Source organism: Centruroides vittatus, unplaced genomic scaffold (assembly GCF_030686945.1).
Source record: "Centruroides vittatus isolate TY-2023 unplaced genomic scaffold, ASM3068694v2 scaffold_324, whole genome shotgun sequence".
NCBI lineage: Eukaryota > Metazoa > Arthropoda > Arachnida > Scorpiones > Buthidae > Centruroides > Centruroides vittatus.
In genome coordinates, this window is record NW_027122701.1 from 1,369,799 (window position 1) to 1,390,951 (window position 21,153).

General features: G+C 32.9%; 1 protein-coding gene across 1 annotated transcript in view; it reads right to left on the reverse strand.

The window, feature by feature from the left end:
• Window positions 1-17,689: 17,689 nt before the first annotated feature.
• LOC136988214 (LIM domain-containing protein jub-like) overlaps window positions 17,690-21,153 on the reverse strand; it is a 63,494-nt gene continuing 60,030 nt past the window's right edge. The window contains exon 8 of the mRNA XM_067286059.1: window positions 17,690-18,792. Coding sequence (XP_067142160.1) covers window positions 18,643-18,792 — 150 coding nt within the window. The 3' untranslated portion in view covers window positions 17,690-18,642. The remainder of the gene's footprint in view (window positions 18,793-21,153) is intronic.

Below are 21,153 nucleotides of genomic sequence, written 5' to 3' on the forward strand. Positions count from 1 at the left end.
TGAGTAAGTAATGTAACTTTATAATATTAAAGGAAATCTAGATAGACATTTTGATGTAAAACATTTGCGATATGCAAAAATTAGGAAAGACTGGGGACAATTGTAATAAAAATCACTTCTGATTTTTCATACATGAAATAAACTAAGACACGTGCATTTAAAAAGTAATATCCTTCTACTATAGTTTAATATGAAAATGTTAAAATTTATGCAACTATTTTATTATTTACAGAATTATTGTTGAAATAGGATGCAATGAAACGTTAAAACCGACCCAATGTAGGGCCAATTGTAAGATATGTCGGGTCAGTTGTAATATGTTTATTTTAGCCTTGTCTGCTTTGGAGCAGCTATCATTTTAAACATTGGAAATATTGAAAGGAAGGAACTTGAATGTAAAAATTAGAAATTAAATGCTTAAATAATTAAAATGTTAAATAACATTCCCTTTGTAGCTCTATCTGAGCCACCAGAATCATAATTTTGGCACAGGTATGCAACATTAAATGCTCCAATCTGTTTCTGTTCCTTTGTGGCGATAATCTTTCTTGGTGCCATATTGATGAGACTATTAACACCAGTCTCGTCATTATGGTAAATGTTGTATGGCTCAAACCAGCGGCGTAGCGTGGGTGTCAGCCGCCCGGGGCGGAGGAAAATTTCGCCGCCTCCTTATTTAGGTATTTTTACAAGATATTATTATTTATTGTGAAATTTTGCCGCCCCCTATAAGTGCCGCCCGGGGCGGGCCGCCCCTGCCGCCCCCACTACGCTACGCCACTGGCTCAAACTTGCTCACTCATCACTTCAACAATATTATCGATGAATTTGTTCACATTAAAGCCGGATGCACACATGCGGCGCGGCAAGGAAAAGCGGCAGAATGACGTCACTTTTTCTCGCCGCAGAGGTCTATTTCGTGCCGCTTTTCTCATGCCGCGAAAGTTGGTCGAATTCTATCTTTCGCGGCGGCCGCCGCCAAGACGCATTTCTATCAGCCAATAACATTTCGTCTGGCAGTCACGTGAGAAAATACAATCACGTGGTGTTTTAATGGCGGAAAGTTCGACGTGGTTAACCGAGATAACTAACATCAGAATAATGAGGAAAGAATAATAAATTTAACACAAATTCTACACAGATACAGTAATCATATATCATTTAATTTAAAGAACAAAACAACCGAATCTTACTCGAAATAGTATTCTTTATCGAGAGATCTTAATCGAAGAATAAGCCTATTTTGTACATCAGTTCTTTACCGATCCAACAAAATATCTCGGCAAGATTCTTGCCAATACGATATCTCTAATCCAAAACATTCATTCGAATCTTCGACGAAATCTTCCAGCTAAATAAAACGAGCCGTACAAAACAAAATTTGTAAACACGTGGATAGCGGTGCGTCGATATCGTTCGCCATCTTGAATACTGAACGCATACGCCGAAATGTAAACGGATTGCCGCTTGTGTGGTCGTGATGCCGCGCGGCGAAGACGCGTTTGCGTCACCGCTTTTCCTTGCCGCGCCGCATGTGTGCATCCTCCTTAAGTCTAGAAAGTCATGAATTCAAGGCTCTTGCGAGATTAGTCGACTCGGGCTTTCTAATGTATAGCTGGGTGTTTCGCTTAATAAAGTCATTTAGATACTCAATTCACTCAATTCCAGCTATTTCATTCTAGTTATCTGGAGTATTCAAGTTATATAATATTTCATAGTGCTGTAATAAGCCAGCTTATGAACAACCTAATACGTAAGACTATGGTACAAGTAACCGGCATTCTTATATAGAAAGACAGGGTTGTTTCCTGTTCATTTGTAAACACACTATTGAGTGGTTTATAACCAGTGGATGATGATGCTGTTGTTAATTGTTGTTCCATTGGCTGTTACATCTTTGTGCAATATCTATGAAAAAAACATGTCAAATATTTGAAGTTGTTGCCACTGATCTTACTAATATTTGAAGCTGTTGTTTCAACACTTTTACAACTGACCCCGTCTCACCAATTTGCAAACCGATCGGCCTGTAACTCTAAGACAGTTTTTTTTTAATGCTGCCATTACACAGTCTCAGTAACACTTATTTAAAACTCATTACGTTCATATTTAAATTGATTTGTTTAAGTTCATTGTTTTATCCGATATACTGTATATGTAGATTCTTAATACTTAAGTTTTCAGTCCAAAAAGATACTTTCAAGTTTTATCTAAAAACAATTAAAGAAGATCCTTGAAATCATGTCTGACAAATGGCCAGTAAATGCACTAGTGTCTCTCTTGTATCGATTTTAGTAGAGTATCATTGATAAATCGATGTTAAAATTGCTCCTTGCTACAATTGTTCCCAGCCCCCTCTTTAATAAATACCAGAAGTAAATTCCTTCGACAAAATTCACAAACTTTTTATTAAAAGAATAAATTTTTACTTTTTTGTATGTCAGTTCTAATCTATAGTTTATACTGTATGGAATGTTTTAAAAATTTAATTATCCGACATTCTTTCAATTTATAGTATCGACGGTATATCATCTAATATGATAAAGCTACTTTGGTTTAAAGACTGGCTGACTCACTCATTCCCTGTCACAAAATTTTAAAAGTAGAAACAGACTTCTTATAGAAAAAATGATACATTCGAATAAGGATGTCTAGTACATTACAAGAAAACATTCAAAATCTTAAAAAAGTCAAATGTTTTACGATTTTCTATTAAAATATAATTCTAATATATCACATTTAAAAATATTTTAAAAGTGATATATTATAAAGTACATATTCTAAAAGTTCAATTTATTCGGGATTCAGACAGATGTATAGGCTAAACTGTCAATCTCATTCATTTCGATTATTCTTTAAGAGAATGTGAAATGCAGACAGTAGCTTTCGCTGCTATAATGGATAAAGTATAGGGTATCACATTAGTATCAACAATTACCTACTAAACACTTACACACGGAATATAATTATTTTCGTACGAAAATCGATTTATCACATGAAAATCAGAAATCATTGGAAATGAGTGGAATTTGACGGTCGTTTAGCTCAATGATTCTCAACAGGGTCATAGAACATTTCAAAGAGGCCACAGAAAAAAAATTTGAAGCATTAAAGCAGTGGTTTCCAACCTTTTTGTACCTGAGCCCCCCTTTAAAAAAAAATTCTTGCGCCCCCTTAATTTTTCTAACAATCTAATTTCATAAATACTCAAAGCGCGCTCGGCTCCAAACGCGAAAGCGAGATGTTCTCGTTCCAGCAAGAGTATGGATGGATGTTTTAGCATTTGTACCCGAAAAATTCGCGGCGAGGATTGTGGTTACGTATACCTATTTTGCTGATTTATTTTTTTGACACCTATTCGACTTTTTTGGTTTGTATTCGAAAATGATATTTTGGAAACAGCTGCATGCCCCCCTTGCAACAGTCTCGGGCCCCCCTAGGGGGGCGCGCCCCACAGGTTGGAAACCACTGCATTAAAGGGTTGCAGGAGCTGTAAGGGAATCATGCTAATTACAAAGTTGAATATAAAATTTTATTTTCCATTTTGTAGAAATTGATTCTGTGTCACATTACAGATATCTTAATTTAAAATCCAAGAACAAGGAAAACATAATTGGAGAAAGAAAATTTATACAGTATGATGAAAGGATGCTAAAGTTCTGAAATCTACTAGAAATGGAAGACCTGAAATGAGAGTGGATCCATTTGTAGTAAATGTGCCTACAGTGGATCTAAAACTACAAGAATGTCTTGTATATTTGCAAAGCGATTAAGCAAGGTTCTGGAACAACCAAGACAGTTCCTGGAAATTGAAAAAGAAAGGAAAATTCACTTTGGAACAAGACAAAGGATTTTTACAGGTTTTCCAAGATCTTATTTAGCTGATTCCTTTATAATGGGTGTAGTTTCCGTGAGGACCTAGACCTATCTTCGCTCTGAAATCACTAACTGATCTAGGATATGTGATAATGTGTTAAGACTAGTCCCATAGTGGGCTCATATCATTACTCTAGTCCCATCTGAGGGCTCAGAAGGTTATATGTTTTGTGTTATCTGTATTTACTTTATTGTTATTGTAAGAGTGATGTTAACTGTGTATACTTACCACTAAGCCTAAATTCAAACATATACTCAAAAATGTATAGGAGAGAAGGTATTTTCTAACCAACCAAAAGCCAACCTGACTTTTATGATTTGATCAACGCTGTTGTGGGCAATCCACTGAAGATTGGCCGCAGCAATTTGGAATAGTTGAACTTTGGTAATGGGACACTGGCCCTATTTGACAGAAGCTTTAGCCAGAAAATACATTCCAGGAGGACTTTAATGGGAAACTGTCTCCCATTTGGGTATTTAGACACATGTGGAGAAACCCGGAAAACTCCATACAGACAGCCTGTTGGTGAGGCTTGAAAAGAACTAATTTTCAATACAGTGAGAGGACCATTACTTTCTCTGGCATGAAGATGGAAAAGATCACCTTTCAAAAACAAGGGGAAAGTAAAACGCGGGATAAATAGAAAACATTGGAGCCAGCCGCCGGATATCACGTGAACAGAAGAGAAATATATGAGCAGGGACAAGGTTGTCTTTTGGTGTCAATCTATTCTTACTAAGCTGATTATTACTTACGACTACTTATGACTACTTCTTAATCTCACATGCGGTTACATTTTCCATTTGTGCAATTTAACACACGATAATTTTACAAAAATGCTACCTGTTACTGACAAGGTGGCTAGCCAAAGGCTACAATGCAACAGAGAGCCTTTGCAGCACTAGCCCCGAAGAAGAAAGGTTAGGCTAACATGCGAGAAGACAGACCAAGAGCAATAGTGGATAGGTGCAGTAGTCCGCTAATACCGCGTTCAAATGTGTGCCCACGAGTGGTTTAAGGTCGTGGGAGAAAAGATGAAAAAATCCACTGCTGACGGCAACCCCAGAGGTCCACCCAGTAAATGGTACCTGCTTGGAAGGAATACAGGATTATGCGCTTCCATCACTTGAACCTCCATATTTGTTTGAATTGAGCTTCAGCAGTCTCTCATCTGATGTCAATAGCTTGAAACTGGTTGGATATTGAGAACATAGGAGAACTTCGTTATGTTTAACGAAATTCCAGTCAAATGTACAAAACTTTTATTTTCATCAGCTGCAAGGAGTTGCAAGGATCACACTAAAAGCATTAATTCAACACAAAAACAATAAATTTAAATTTATTTTATTACGGTACACCACTAATAAGGTACATTTTTTACAACTTAGATAATACGCTCCTAAGTTTATACTAGTTTATACTCATTTGTGTTTTGCTGTTTTAGCCTTTTAAGTTTTAAAAAAGTGTGATTTTTTTAATTTTAAATAAAGGAATTTTTCTCAAGAAAGAAAAAGGATATTTATTGATCTGAAAATCAACGTTTTAACTTCCATTATCTTCTTCTAGTTACCATTTCCGAATTCCCACTCCAATTCATACTTACTGTTCAATGAAAATGTAACTTTCCGAATGAGGGGACCGTACAGCTGTGCAAGCCACCGAGAGGGACCATGAGCAAGGATGGACTGGCTGACTGGAATATGTCTATAAATAAAAAATTATGAATTTAAAGAAACAAACAATAAAGGATGCTATTTTTATAATGCAGCTAGAACTATATCGCATTATCAATAAACAAACATTTACAACTATTGCACATTGACTATATAAACTATACTAGCTGAAATATTAACTTTATTATATCTTTGAGTAGTACTTCACAATAACAGCAAGTCTTTGTTTTAAAATGTAAATAGAAATGTATAATTCCGTTTTTAAGGTTTTAGTAATTTATAACAATTTTGTAAATGTCAATGTCAAATTTTTATTAGTATATTACAAGTTTTCATGTCAAAAATTCTAAATGTATAAATTATTTGTCGGAGATGTTGAATATATAAGATCTAAAAAACCCGGAATTTGTCGGAGATGTTGAATATATAAGATGTAAAAAAAACGAAATTTGTCGGAGATGTTGAATATATAAGATGTAAAAAAAACGAAATTTGTCGGAGATGTTGAATATATAAGATGTAAAAAAAACGAAATTTGTCGGAGATGTTGAATATATAAGATGTAAAAAAAACGAAATTTGTCGGAGATGTTGAATATATAAGATGTAAAAAAAACGAAATTTGTCGGAGATGTTGAATATATAAGATGTAAAAAACCCCGGAATTTGTCGGAGATGTTGAATATATAAGATGTAAAAAAATGAAATTTGTCGGAGATGTTGAATATATAAGATCTAAAAAACCCCGGAATTTGTTGGAGATGTTGAATATATAAGATCTAAAAAAACGAAATTTGTCGGAGATGTTGAATATATAAGATGTAAAAAAAACGAAATTTGTCGGAGATGTTGAATATATAAGATCTAAAAAAACGAAATTTGTCGGAGATGTTGAATATATAAGATGTAAAAAAACGAAATTTGTCGGAGATGTTGAATATATAAGATCTAAAAAACCCCGGAATTTGTCGGAGATGTTGAATATATAAGATCTAAAAAACCCCGGAATTTGTCGGAGATGTTGAATATATAAGATCTAAAAAAACCCCGGAATTTGTCGGAGATGTTGAATATATAAGATCTAAAAAAACGAAATTTGTCGGAGATGTTGAATATATAAGATCTAAAAAACCCAGGAATTTGTCGGAGATGTTGAATATATAAGATGTAAAAAAACGAAATTTGTCGAAGATGTTGAATTACTATTTATAAGAATTATTACTCTTATTTCAAATATACATACCTATACATATCATTTGATACCAGTCACTATATTAAGTAATATCAAGTTATCAACATGTACGATCACTTGATATTAACTGATAATGTGTTCAGACTGAACATGACATGCAGAGAAATGCAGAATACCACAGTTTTTTTTCAGATTAACTGCAATATTTATCTTAAGTAGATATTTTAGTATGTATGTGGAATTTGTTTAACTATCTACAATGAGTAGCCTAAAATTTATTTTGGTTAAGTTCTTTATTAACAATCTATAGAGTTTTGTTATCTGTAAATAATCTGTAAATATAATACAGTAATTCCTCGGTTTTCGTTGACTTCGGTTATCGTCGATTTTTTTCGCGAAAAATTTGTCTCGGTTTTCGTCAGCGTGCTCAAGTGGCCTCGCTGCTAATTTTGCAAAAATAAAGCGCACCCACACGTTTTCCGGCGCAGTGTGGCGTTATTTCTCGTTGTGTGAACATTACCCCGCGATGGCCAACCATTGGCCAATGGTTCCGTTTTCTGAACACTGGGAATTCGGTCGTGGGTTCGCGCTTCGCCAGGGTGGGCTGGCCATGTGAAGTTTTTTGGGTTTTCTCTACGTCTGTAACACCTGAATAGGGGCCAGCTACCCTTAAACGGATTTCCCGGAAGGCATTATTCCCCTCGATACGACCATCATAAACGCATACAACTACTATTACATGACAATTATGTCACACTACCACGGGGTGATATAAGCTAGAACAGGCCTGGCCAACCCAAATTGTTTCGCGGGCCACTTTGATCACGCGTAATATTACGGTGGGCCACAATTTAGGCAAACATGCTTTTAAAAATGTAAAACAAATACAAAATGAATAAGATTTTATTGTTATACCAAGAGTTCGTACTCGCACTTGCGCATTATGACATTGACACTTGCAAATTTTCATTTATTTAATTGTTTTGGTATACATATAACGGGAAACAAAAGTTTTAATAGATATATAATATTGCTTAGCGGGCCACACAATTTAACGTGACAAGCCGCGGGTTGGCCAGGCCTGGGCTAAAAGCTCATGTCCAACTAGCTTCTACAAGACAAGACATTACCCAGCGTATCTAGCCGAACAATTCCATTGCTTTCATCTTAATGCTAATTAGTCTTTTATGTTAATTTCGTATTGCTTTTAGTATTTAACGCAATATTAATTCTCTATAAAACAGTGGCGTGCCGTCATTGGAAGCGGTGGAAGCTCCGCATCCACCTTCCAATAACCTTCCCTTGTATTTTCTAAAATATAAATTTTCATATTTTAAATTACTTTGAATTAATTAAAATTAATAATTTATTATAACTGCATTATGTATATTATTAAAAAATTCTATACTATTTGTGAAAAAAAACGATAAAATTGCTATTGTATATTCGAATATCAGTGGCGGAATGGAAGCGCTTCCGAGACAGCTTCCACGGCGAGAATAACTGAATGGTGTAAAGCAGCCAGAGGGCATTGGCGCATGCGCTTTACAGAGCACTAGCCTCAGCCGGTTTAGCTGGTGGAAGCTACACACGCGTAACGCTTCCAACGATTCTATCCCTTAGCCACTGGTAGGAGCTATCTGACTAAGGGAATTGTTTAAGATTTAAAAAGTAAAGAGTATTCAATGTTATTTTTATGTACGTTTTTTTGCAAAGTTATATTTAATTACAATATAATTAAAAGAAAATTATAATTATATTGACAGATTTTCAGACAAAATCTTTAGAATTTTTATCACTTTTAGATGTTTTTCATGATATTAAAATTATTAACAATTTTTCCAAGCGTGTTTTAATTCTTTAAATTAAGTAAATTTTATGGGAAATTTTTTGATTTATCTAAATTACGTAGTGAATCGCAATATTTATATTCGTGTCCGGACTATATTGACAAGTAACTCTTACACATAAAACATATTATAATTAATGTCGATCCGAACAAAGACGTACAAAAGAATTATATGATTTAATATCATTAATTTTTATGGTACCATCTACCAGTGGCGTGCCATGACATTTGATGATAGGGAAGCTGTGTTTCTGTAAGAAGCCGACTTACAGGGGCAATCAATTAATTGCGCGTCATGACCCGTTCGTATTCGTTTGTTCGATAAGCCAGTAAAAACCGTATACTTCTTTAAATGTATTTTTAATAGATTATCTGACATACTTAATAAATAAGAAAGTTCAATATAATTACCTCCGTTATTAGATTCAATAAATTCCCTACGCCCTCTAAATGCCAATTCTAGCTTTGAGAAAAAACATATAACGTCTATTAATTTAGATATATCTATTAATCGTAATTATCTTGTTATAATTTTCAATATTTATTTTATATTGTCTACCAATGTTAAATTCTATTCTATTTTGATTTCCAAATTGCTTCAATTTTACGAAAGAATCGTCATTCGTCATAAATTTTATCGTCAAAATGTCGAAATTTTTTGTTGACGTATTTATATTTAATTTAGGCATTGGTCTTTCTCCTTTAATAATGTTTTCTTTTTCATTATACCGTCTTGAGCCAAAACTTTTTTAAAATAAACTTTTGAATCACTAGCCACGATATAAGGGCTAAAATTAAAATTATAAAAAAAGCTTACTTAATAAAACAAAATGTGTGACGAATATACATACCTAGTACAAAAAATTCTTCAATTGTATGAATATACTTTTAAAGAAACTTATAATTAAATATAACTTTGTGAAGAAACGTATATATAAATAACAAAATATCTTTTACTTTTTAAATCTTAAAACAATCCACTTAGTGAAATGGCTCCCTACGAGTGGCTAATGAATGGAATCGGAGACTGTCCAGGTAGGTGTGTTCGTGCCAAATCCCGAAAGTGCCGATACCGGTCAATGTCAAATGCCTGTTTTGTCGCATCACTAGTATATATCAAAGGACGCGACGGGGTTGTTGTAGATTTTAAACGTTTCTCACCATAGCTGTAAAAATCTAAATATGTTAAACTTAACAGATTGTCCGTCGTTCGTTTTCTAACAAATTCGTTTTAGAACCGAGTGTTCACGGAAATTTCCAAAATTTACAACTTTTCGGTCACTCTCATTGAACTGGAGAAATTTCTGTCTTTATTACATCTAATATTATGAAGAGATCAGACCCCACTGTACTCTGCAAGAAATTTGTTCGGTTAAGCTTCTGTTTAAGTAAAATTTCGGCTCTTTCAGTAGGGTTTTATTTATGTCCCCATTCCCTAATTGCTTAATTATTTAACTACTTCTTAAATAGAAATAAGTCGAAACCGGTTACTTTGTACTTGAATATCTGTAGTCTTGGGAAAGAAGTGGAAAGAAATTTTTATGACAACCGATACATAAATCGTAAATTTAAGGAAAATAAATTCTAGAACTTTTTTGTACCTTGTGCGTTTCATTCATTAAATTTGATTGTAAATGATGATGCCAAAGTAACATTTAATTTTTTAACATTGTACAAGAATTATACACGTTTTATCTGCATCCCCTTACAGATAGGACATACTAAATCGTAATATCACCGGTTTAACATTGAAATCCGTAAGTAATATAAGATGGGAGAGCGGAATAAACGCGGAATAAATATATCAAATATTTTAATGGATTTTTTAAAACTCCTGTCAACTATACAGAACTATCATAAAAACATGCCAGTAAATTCCTATCGGTTGGATTAAGTTATAAATCTAGTCTAGGGTGGGCAACCTCTTTTATAACATGCGCCAGAATAAATTTTACGTTTTTTCCGCGGGCCGTAGTAGTTAATTGACGCCTTTTTGTGACTTGTAATTTTTTTTAGTCTGCAAATATGAAGTAAATAAATAAAAAGTTAATTACAGCATTTATTTCTCTTATCGTTTTCGAAAATTACAAAGAATTGGAAAAATAACTATTAATTACTTATTTTTCCAATTTAATAATCTATTAAAGATCTCGCGGGCCGGATAGAAACTTTTCGCGAGCCGTAGCTGGCCCGCGGGCCGGGGGTTGCCCGCCGTTGATTTAGTCTGCTCATGATTCACATAATCAGGCGAGGGTGGCCGAATATCTAGCAGGCGGCTAACAGCAAACAACCGCTCCAGGATATAGTGTTGGACGCTTTACGCGTGTGTCGCGTCTTCCAGCTAAACCGTGACGTTGGTGCTCTGTAAAGCGCATGCGCCAATGCCTATAATCTGGCTGCTTGGAAGTTGACAGGCAGTCGGCTAACAGCTCAGAACCGGTCCGGAATATAAAATTGGACGCTTTACGCGTGTGTTGCTTCTACCAGCTAAACCGGGTGAGGTTGGTGCACTGTAAACCGCATGTGACAATGCCTATATAATCTGGCTGATTGGAAACTGACCCGGTTTCGACACTCCTTCCTCCACCGAATTATTCGAATATACAATAGCAATCTTATCGTTTTTTTCACATGTATAGAAATTTGTAAAAGATACATGATGCAGTTATAATAAAATATTAATTTTAATTAATGCGAAGTACGTTAAAATATGAAAATTTATATTTTATAAAATACAAGGGAAGGTCATTGGAAGGTGGAATCGGCGCTTCCATCGCTTCTAATGACGGCACGCCACTGCCATCTACCAGTGTGTCTGTTGAGCGCAGTTTTTTGACCACGGAGCGAATTCATACATTGGCCAGGAACACTCGGTCGGAGGAAAAATTGTCGTCGCTAGCGTTGCTTTCGATAGAAAAAGAGCTTTTAAATACGTTGACGGAGTCGACGACCAGCGACTTTTCTGATAAAGTAATTAACGACTTTGCGGAAAAAATCGCCGAATAGAATGTTTATAAAAAATTAAAAAAACAATTTTTCTATCATTATTTGTATCGTATCAATTTGTATTATGTATGTATTATTTGTATTTTAGAACTAAAATACATAAATTGTTTATTTTTGTCATTTACAATATTTGTTTAAAACTTTTATGGAAATGTGATGTACTGGACGGGTCTGACCCGTCACAAAAGACGCGAAAAAACGGTTAATTTAGAGATAAATTTATTAGTTTAAAAAACATAGGTAAAAGTTGTTTGTAGTCGGACACCCATTGTTTATATCAGTGGCGTGCCGTCATTGGAAGCGGAATACAAGGGAAGGAAGGTTATTGGAAGGTGGAAGCGGCGCTTCCACCTTCCAATAACCTTCCCTTGTATTTTCTAAAATATAAATTTTCACGCACTTTGAATAAATTAAAATCAATATTTTATTATATCCGCATTATGTATCTTATTACAAATTTCTATACTACATGTGAAAAAAACGATAAGATTGCTATTGTATATTCGAATAATTAGTGGCGGAATGGAAGCGCTTACGAGACAGCTTTCACAGCGAGAATAACTGAATGGAGTAAAGCAGCCAAGGGCATTGGCGCATGCGCTTTACAGAGCACCAACCTCAGCCGGTTTAGCCGGTGGATGCTACACACCATAACGCTTTCAACGATTCTATCCCTTAGCCACTGGCAGGGAGCTATCTGACTAAGTGAATTGTTTAAGATTTAAAAAGTGAAGAGTATTCAATGTTATTTTTATGTACGTTTCTTCGCAAAGTTTTACTTAATTATAATTTTCTTTTAATTATACTGTAATTATATTGTCAGAAAATCTTTAGAATTTTTATCACTTTTAAATGTTAATAATTTTAATATAAAAACAATTTTTCCAAGCGTGTTTTAATTCTTTAAATTAAGTAAATTTTAAATGGAAATTTTTTGATTTATCTAAATTACGTAGCAAATCGCAATATTTATATTCGTGTCCGGATTATATCGACAAGTAACTCTTAGACATAAAAAGTATTATAATTAATGTCGATCCGAATAAAGACGTACTAAAAGAATTATATGATTTAATATCGTTAATTTTTACGAGACCATCTACCAGTGGGTCTGCTGAGCGCAGTTTTTCGACCACGAAGCAAATTCATACATTGGCCAGGAACACTCAGTCGGAGGAAGATTGTCGTCGCTAGCATTACTTTCGATAGAAAAAGCTTTTAAATACGTTGACGGAGTCGACGACCAGCGACTTTTATGATAAAGTAATTAACGACTTTGCCGAAAAAAATCGCCGAATAGAGTTAGTTTATTAAAAAAACAACTTTTTCTATTGTTTGTATCATGTCAATTTGTATTATGTATGTATTATTTGTATTTTAGAACTAAAATACGTAAATTGTTTATTTTTGTCATTTCCAGTATTTGTTTAAAACTTATGTAAATGTCATGTACCGGACAGGTCTGACCCGTCACAAAAGACGCGAAAAACGGTTAATTTAGAGAAAAATTGATTAGTTTAAAAAAACATAAGTAAAAGTCGTTTGTAGTCGGACACTCATTGTTTATATCAAACTGCCAGGCAGAAACCATAAATCGCGGAAGGAAGTCGTTCTGTCATCGGTGGAAGATCGAATTCATCTTCGATTTTGACTTTTCTTGCGCTCCAGGTAAGAGTCTCGTTACGTTTAGTAACCAGGGACCAACCACTCGGGAAGCGTGATTGAGGGAGAACGACTAATCAAATGGACGAAAGAAAGGACGGAGATAGATATAATCCCCGACAATTGAGGACACCTGGCACTCGGTTAACGTTCCGAGTAACCAAAACGCCGTGTGTCAACGCGCGTTCCGAGTAACCAAAACGCCGTGTGTCAACGCAAAAAAAAAAAAAAAAAAAAAAAAAAAAAAACAATTTCTCGTCTATTGTGCCAACCTGTAACCCGTGCCACTTCGGACTTAGACCGTGTCCCCGACGCCAACAGAGGAAGTCTCCCCGTGCCCTACAGACTTCTCAACGCCACTGTCCCGGGGCCACCTTCGATCGACCATCGAAGAACCACATTGACGCCCGGGATGTCCGAACGGCTGATTGTTTTAAAGCAAACTATTTTGTACATAATATATGTTTATTTTATGTTTCTTCTTTGTCGGTTTTTGTCAGATACGTCTTTTCCGCCACCACGCACGTACGAATGGACCCTAGGCCATCAAGGGCGTCGCCAGAGGGGCAGTTGCCCCTCCCTAGACATGCGAAAAAAATTATTTAAATGCTAAGTCATTTATTGCCCGATTTATAATTCCCGCGCGAAAAACCCAAGAAGGTTATGTTTTAATTAAAATAATCTCCTTAAGCTTCTTAAAATTTATGAATCGTTTTTATTTTACCTACATACAATTCATATCCTCTATCAATTTATATCATCTTGCCCCCCCTGGCCCATTGGCTGGCGACGTCCTTGTAGGCCATCACTGACGCGCAATTAACTGATTGCGCCTGGAAGTCGGCTTCTTACAGAAACAGCTTCCCTATCATCAAATGTCACGGCACGCCACTGGTATTTTATCACTAAGACATTGTTGGGGCTAAGTGCACAAGCAAGCCAGTATAATTACTATGGCCCAGACGAACTTGTGTTATTTTAAAATTTCAAGTAATTTCAAAAAATTATAATGTTTTAATGAAGTTATTTAAATTGCAAATTTAATTTTTCCTATTAACTTTAGTTAAAAGCCATGGTGAGAAAATAATTTCAATATGAAAATTTCCTTTTTACAATATTTTTTGGTATTCATTACTTGAAATTCATCTTTAACTGACATTTTTGAGCCTTATAAAACTTCATTCTGAGTTCACTGTTATAAATAAATTTTATATTTTTGGACGTCAAAAAGTCCATTAATTACTGTCTGTGCTAAAAATAAAAATAATCATTTATGGCTCTGAATTCAATTTTATTTCTATTAATCAACATACTGCATCAAGTTTATAAGTTATGTTCTATCCTATGATGATGAAAACATGTGCTTAAATTAAAGCATTCTTTTAATTTAAAATATTTATGTTAACTTACCAGTTTAGTGTTGCATGGCAAATTGTATAGTCTCCCTACTTACTTATATGTATGATTTAATTTGAATTTTCCAAACTATGTAATAATAATTAGTTCATAAATTATGGCTTTATTTTGTGTGCAAAATTTTGGATCTAGAAAACATTCTGCATACCTTTTCAAAAGTTGCATTGTATCACATTACTTCTTGCTGCCTGCAGATGGGTCTGTCTTATTGTGAGCAGAAAAAAAACTCAAGAAGGCAAATTCCCCGACTTTTTGATAATTTTTATCAAATCTGCAGACTTTCCATGACTTTTTCCAAACACTAATGAAAATCCCAGACTTTTCCTGATTTTCTCTGACTTTCCAAGCATGTAGGAACCCTGTATATAAAATTATTTGTAAAAATAGTAATTTAAATAATCATCATTCCTGATATTACAGTATAAATACAAAGTGCTTATTCTACTTTGACCATGCATTTGATTTAATTTTGTATTCTATCACCGTGAATAATCTTTGTTAAATCAAAATGCTTATATTTTTATATCCTGCTATTGTATAACCACCTCTGGTAACATGTGGCACAAATTCACTAATTACAATCACATGACTGCTGCTGTGATTTCCGATTGACCATATCATGACATCCTGTGACATAGCTCAACTCAAAATCAACTGTTGCGTCATTTGAGGATCCGATCAGAAAGAGGCAAGCTGAACTCAACAATCATTAAGCCCTTATATGAATTTAGCTATGCATAAATTAGAAGTGCTGTGTAAAAACTGCTAAGACATTAAGAGTGTCATAAAGCAAAAAAAGCTTAGAAACCACTAGTATACTTCTTAAAGAATAACAACTTCAAATTATAAAATTACTTACTTTATTCTGCTTGAGAAATTTGACAACTACAAAATTTCATATAAATCTGAAAAAGTTACTTATAAAATACATTGCAAGTTGATTTCCTCACTTTAAATTACTTAGAATACAAAAATTGATAACAAAAATATAGTTAATAATCCAGTAATGTTGTTACAATTGACAATTTTTTAAAAATAATATAGTTTCTATAAAGATGATTACATATATATTCAAGTATAAACTGAAGATAAAAAAATAAATCACATTTACAAATTGAAGTTTGCATAAACAGTGTTAAATTCAAAAATGGTGCATATGGGAATTTTCTTTCCTAGAAACATCAAATAATTTCTAGGGAAAGTGCTTTATTTCCTTTTAAAAATATGTTTAAAAGCTACCACACATTTTTATTTGAATTCGGTAAATGTTCCATCACTACTTCTATAACACTATCATTATATACATCATAATAATAGTTAATTTAAAAATTTATCAAGATTATATAGATCAGAGGTGGGAAACCTTTTTTAATTGGAAGGCAACATCATCTTATAGAAGAATTTGTTAAGCCACACAATAAGGCCATAAGGATGTACTGCACGTTGCATAAGTGTAAACATTTAGTATGCATGCACCAATGCTTATATAAACTGTACTTAGATAAATTTCTATTGAAAAAAGAGAACAGAACTAGAAGCAACAAAATACCACAGATTTCCCACCTGTGGTTTAGATGATCATTTAATTTTAAAGGAAGAAGATTCATAAAATTAATCTTTCAGTAGTTATAATCCACTTTCAGTAGTTATAATTTGATAACCTTTCATTTAAGGAAAGATATAGTCACAAACACTAATTTCGTAATTCACTATTAAAATAATATTTCACTATATATAAAATTTATGCATATATTATAAAAAATGTAAATGGTATTGCTTTTATAGTTTATTTTTATTAAAAGCATTCCAATATACTTTTTACTTAATTTTAGAAAGTTGTTATCTTATCTAGATAGGGTTGATGGAATGCACTAAGAAGCCTATGCAAGGTATAGAGATACTTGATGTCGAGGGCACCAATGTCGAGCACCTTGGATTCAAAAGGAGAATTTTTTAATTTTCACTGTGCAATTCTTTTATTTCTACATTTCATTTAAATTATACTTATTTTTAATTACATTTACAAATAGCCAATGCTAAACATTATAACAACAATGATTCTAGAGTGCCATATAAGTTCTTGAATAAGGGTGCCAAGCACCCTATGCTAGCCCTGCATCTAGATAATTCATTCAATTCTAAAGAGAAATCTCCATCATATTTGATGTTGCTGAAATAATATTTTAATATATATATATATATATATCTAAGTCTATTTAATTCATACTATTTCTATAATAAATTAATAAAACATAATTTGTAATATAGAAAGTTTTTTAAATATATCTACTTTCCAAATAATAATCTAAATTAAATTTCTTAAATTTGGAAAGATAAATAAGTGAAATCATTTATTTCATTTATTTATTATAAATAAAATATATCGTTGTATTTATTATCTTCTAAAATAAAATTTATAAAATATAACTAGAAGCTAAAAAAATATAACTAGAAGTTAAAAAAAATTCATCTAAATTAATAAAATAATTTCTTAAGTGGTTTTCAAGGAATGAATACATTTTAGAAAACTACATTTAAAAAGATGTACCTATTCATGAATTAGTTTTCTATCTTCAGATTTACTTCTACCTAGACCAGTGTTTCTCAATTTAACAGCTACAGAATAATTTTAAAATTTTTGACAGACCTTTAAGACCTCTAAATTATTAGAAGTATTCAAAGGATATAATAATACTAAAAATTAAATTCCAACAAAACTCATAAAAGTACAAATAATAAGTAGCTAATGCTATATAAAAACTAAGATTGACACTTTATTTAATTATCAATATTTTGAAAAGTGTAATATATATATAAATATATATAATATTAAATGAATATAAAAAATACAAACTTTTATAGCCTAAAATAGTTATATATAAAATTTCATTTGAATTCAAAAAGTAATGAGGATCAGTAACTAAATACAAACTGTCAAATTTCAGCAGTTTTCTTTTTTTTTTTTTTTTTCAAAAGATGAAAACGTTTTTATTTTTGAAATTCTTTTAATTTCTTTGAAAATTGGGAAATGCTGATCTAGATAATTAATTTACAAATATTTCAGATTATAATATAATATACCAAATTATTAAAAGGATTTTCTCAAGAATGAATATAATAGATAAATTGAGATGATGGATATATCAACTATGTTTTAGCAAGACATTTTAATTACTGGATAAATTATAGTAAAGTTTTGATTGTCAAACAATTCTCAATGAAAATATTTTAAAACCATCTGCTAAAAAACTAATTTCTTTACAATAAAATTTTAAAGTACTGAATAATAAAGGTTTGGAAAATTACATATAAGTTTATCACAGAGCTGTAATATCACACCATCTAACTATTGTTGCTTTTGGTGAATATAGAATATTAAAAATAATATATATTTATTTATAAAGATATACATATATATTTATATAGAAGAATAATATATCTCTGTATCAAATATTTCCAGAAAATATTTATAATATTTAAAATATTTTTAAAAATTTGATCCATCTGTTGTTTTTGTCGATTGCTGTCTAGAGCAGCCAGCGCTCCATTATACAATCGACTAGAATCAATTTTCATGCTTTCTTAATTACATTTTATAATAAAACAGCTCACAAAATTCTTCTAAAATTAAAAAATTGTGACCTACACATTATGCCCTAAAATCTTTGTATTGTTAAATTCTTTTTATCAAATAATAGCCAATTTAAAAAATATTTTTAAAGTAAATTTTCTACTAGTTATATCATTTTTTAAAGATTACTACAAATATAGTCACAAGTGTAGAGTATCAATGACATTCACAATGAATTTAACAACATGGAAACAATAATTATCATCACTTTGATTGCTTATTAAAATATATGTGATTATGGAACACACACTATTTCTTTTATAAGACAGTTATTCACATACATATATAAAAGTATAATAAGAAATTATATATTTATGCTTAATATTTCAGTTTTTCATTAAAGGTCGCCCACTTGCAATGGCATATGAATTTCCAAATTCTGACCCATTACTTCAAGCCTTCTAATATGACAACTGTGACATAACAAATGATTCTCAAATGGATAACATCTTTTATCTGGTTCATCAGTCAACTGCATTCCACAATCCTGTAATTAAAAAAAAAAAGCAAATTTTACAAATGATCTTAATGATGACAAAAAAATTTTTGATAAAAATTTAACAATAATTAACTACTTCAAAAATAATGCTTTAATAGAAAAACTAAACACAAAAAAGCAAAAACTAATGTGTTGAATTTTCTGGAATTTTACTTTTAAGGTTCAATTGTGTGCATTTTTATGATCTAATGTGCTGAAATAATTTAACAAAGAAAAGATATCTGAGTTTTTCATTCTTTATCTTTTTTGATGTTTCCTTCCTCCATTAAAGTATTATTTTTGAAGTTAAAAAAATTTAACAATAATTCATTTATATATAACCCCTGGAAAAATGTATTTGAACATGATGTAAGAAAATAAAATAGTTATGTTCAAAACAAAAATACACATTTTGTTCATTGTGTTATTAAATGATAGTCACTCTAATTTCAAATGAATAAACCAAATCATTTTCTCAAAAAACGATTTTTACATAAAGCTGTATTGAAAAAGTTTTTGAACATGCAGAAGTTGGAAAAGAGTATTTGAACAACAACTATAATAATAATAATGATGAAAGGATGCAAAATAACAGAATATAATATTTTGTTGGTCCTCCTCTTGATCTTTTATTACAGCTTTTATGCATCATGGCAGTGTCAAAATTAATTCATTGAAGGAGTTATTTTACTCCAGCTAATTTTAATAACTTTATTAATTTGATCTTTATTAGTTGACACCACTTTATTAGTTTCATCAACCAGCATTTTCAACTTTGCTCATAAATTTTCAATAGGGTTTTAAATCTGGGCTATTTGCAGGCCCTTAGACTTTAAAACTTCTTTATTTTGTTTGCTCAATGGCATACAGTATTATCTAGGGTTTCTCATTTCCCAGTCTTTTGCTTGTCGCAGGATTCCAGGATAAAACTGAACTGTTTCCTGGAATCACGGAAAATCTCAAGATAGAATTAATTATTTTTAAGATATACAAAATATCCCGAAATCAAAGGATATAATTATTTTTCATAATATATAAAGGAATAACACCGGAGTGAAAATAAATGAAAATCAACAACTTTAGTGCCTTTGACCGGTGTGCTTCTCTCTTCTTTCTCTGTAAAACGCAAACGTTTTCGAACCTCGTTGGTTCTTCGTCAGGCGTAACGGAATTCTGTTCGACAAAGTTTTAGAAAAAATTTGCATTCTGGAACGCTGTCGCGTGTAGCCGATGTCGTCATATTAGACTTGCGCGATGTGAGTATAGCGCTACGTCAGGGATCTGTTGAGAAAGGCTTCCCAAGCCGATGATAAGATGATCTCCTTTTTAAAATTGATGCAGTGCGTGTTACTGCGGGTGTTGAGTAAGATGTATATAGCTTCAAGCCATTTGAGGTGATCCTGTCGAAACGTGGGGTGAATGATTGCGGCACGGGTGAAAAGAGGCTCTATTTCTTGATCGGATGAATAGACTGCTAGGGCGGTGTTTTGTCTATGGTGTAATATGTCCGCTTTGTGCTCTTTGATCCTCGTCTGTATGTTGCGTTTGGTGGATCCGATGTAGATGGCTTCGCTGTTATCTCTGTGGTCGGCGATGGGTATAGAGTATATTCCCGGAAGTCTGTTTTTATCTGGAGCGTCTTTTCCGTTCCTAAGCCACTCGAAAACGATTTTCGAGTGGCTTAGGAACGGAAAAGACGCTCCAGATAAAAACAGACTTCCGGGAATATACTCTATACCCATCGCCGACCACAGAGATAACAGCGAAGCCATCTACATCGGATCCACCAAACGCAACATACAGACGAGGATCAAAGAGCACAAAGCGGACATATTACACCATAGACAAAACACCGCCCTAGCAGTCTATTCATCCGATCAAGAAATAGAGCCTCTTTTCACCCGTGCCGCAATCATTCACCCCACGTTTCGACAGGATCACCTCAAATGGCTTGAAGCTATATACATCTTACTCAACACCCGCAGTAACACGCACTGCATCAATTTTAAAAAGGAGATCATCTTATCATCGGCTTGGGAAGCCTTTCTCAACAGATCCCTGACGTAGCGCTATACTCACATCGCGCAAGTCTAATATGACGACATCGGCTACACGCGACAGCGTTCCAGAATGCAAATTTTTTCTAAAACTTTGTCGAACAGAATTCCGTTACGCCTGACGAAGAACCAACGAGGTTCGAAAACGTTTGCGTTTTACAGAGAAAGAAGAGAGAAGCACACCGGTCAAAGGCACTAAAGTTGTTGATTTTCATTTATTTTTCATAAAGTAATTTAATATGTTTTGCAATGTCCAAAATCATATTAATAATGCTCTGTAAGATTTATATTAAAAATTACCTTTGAATTACAT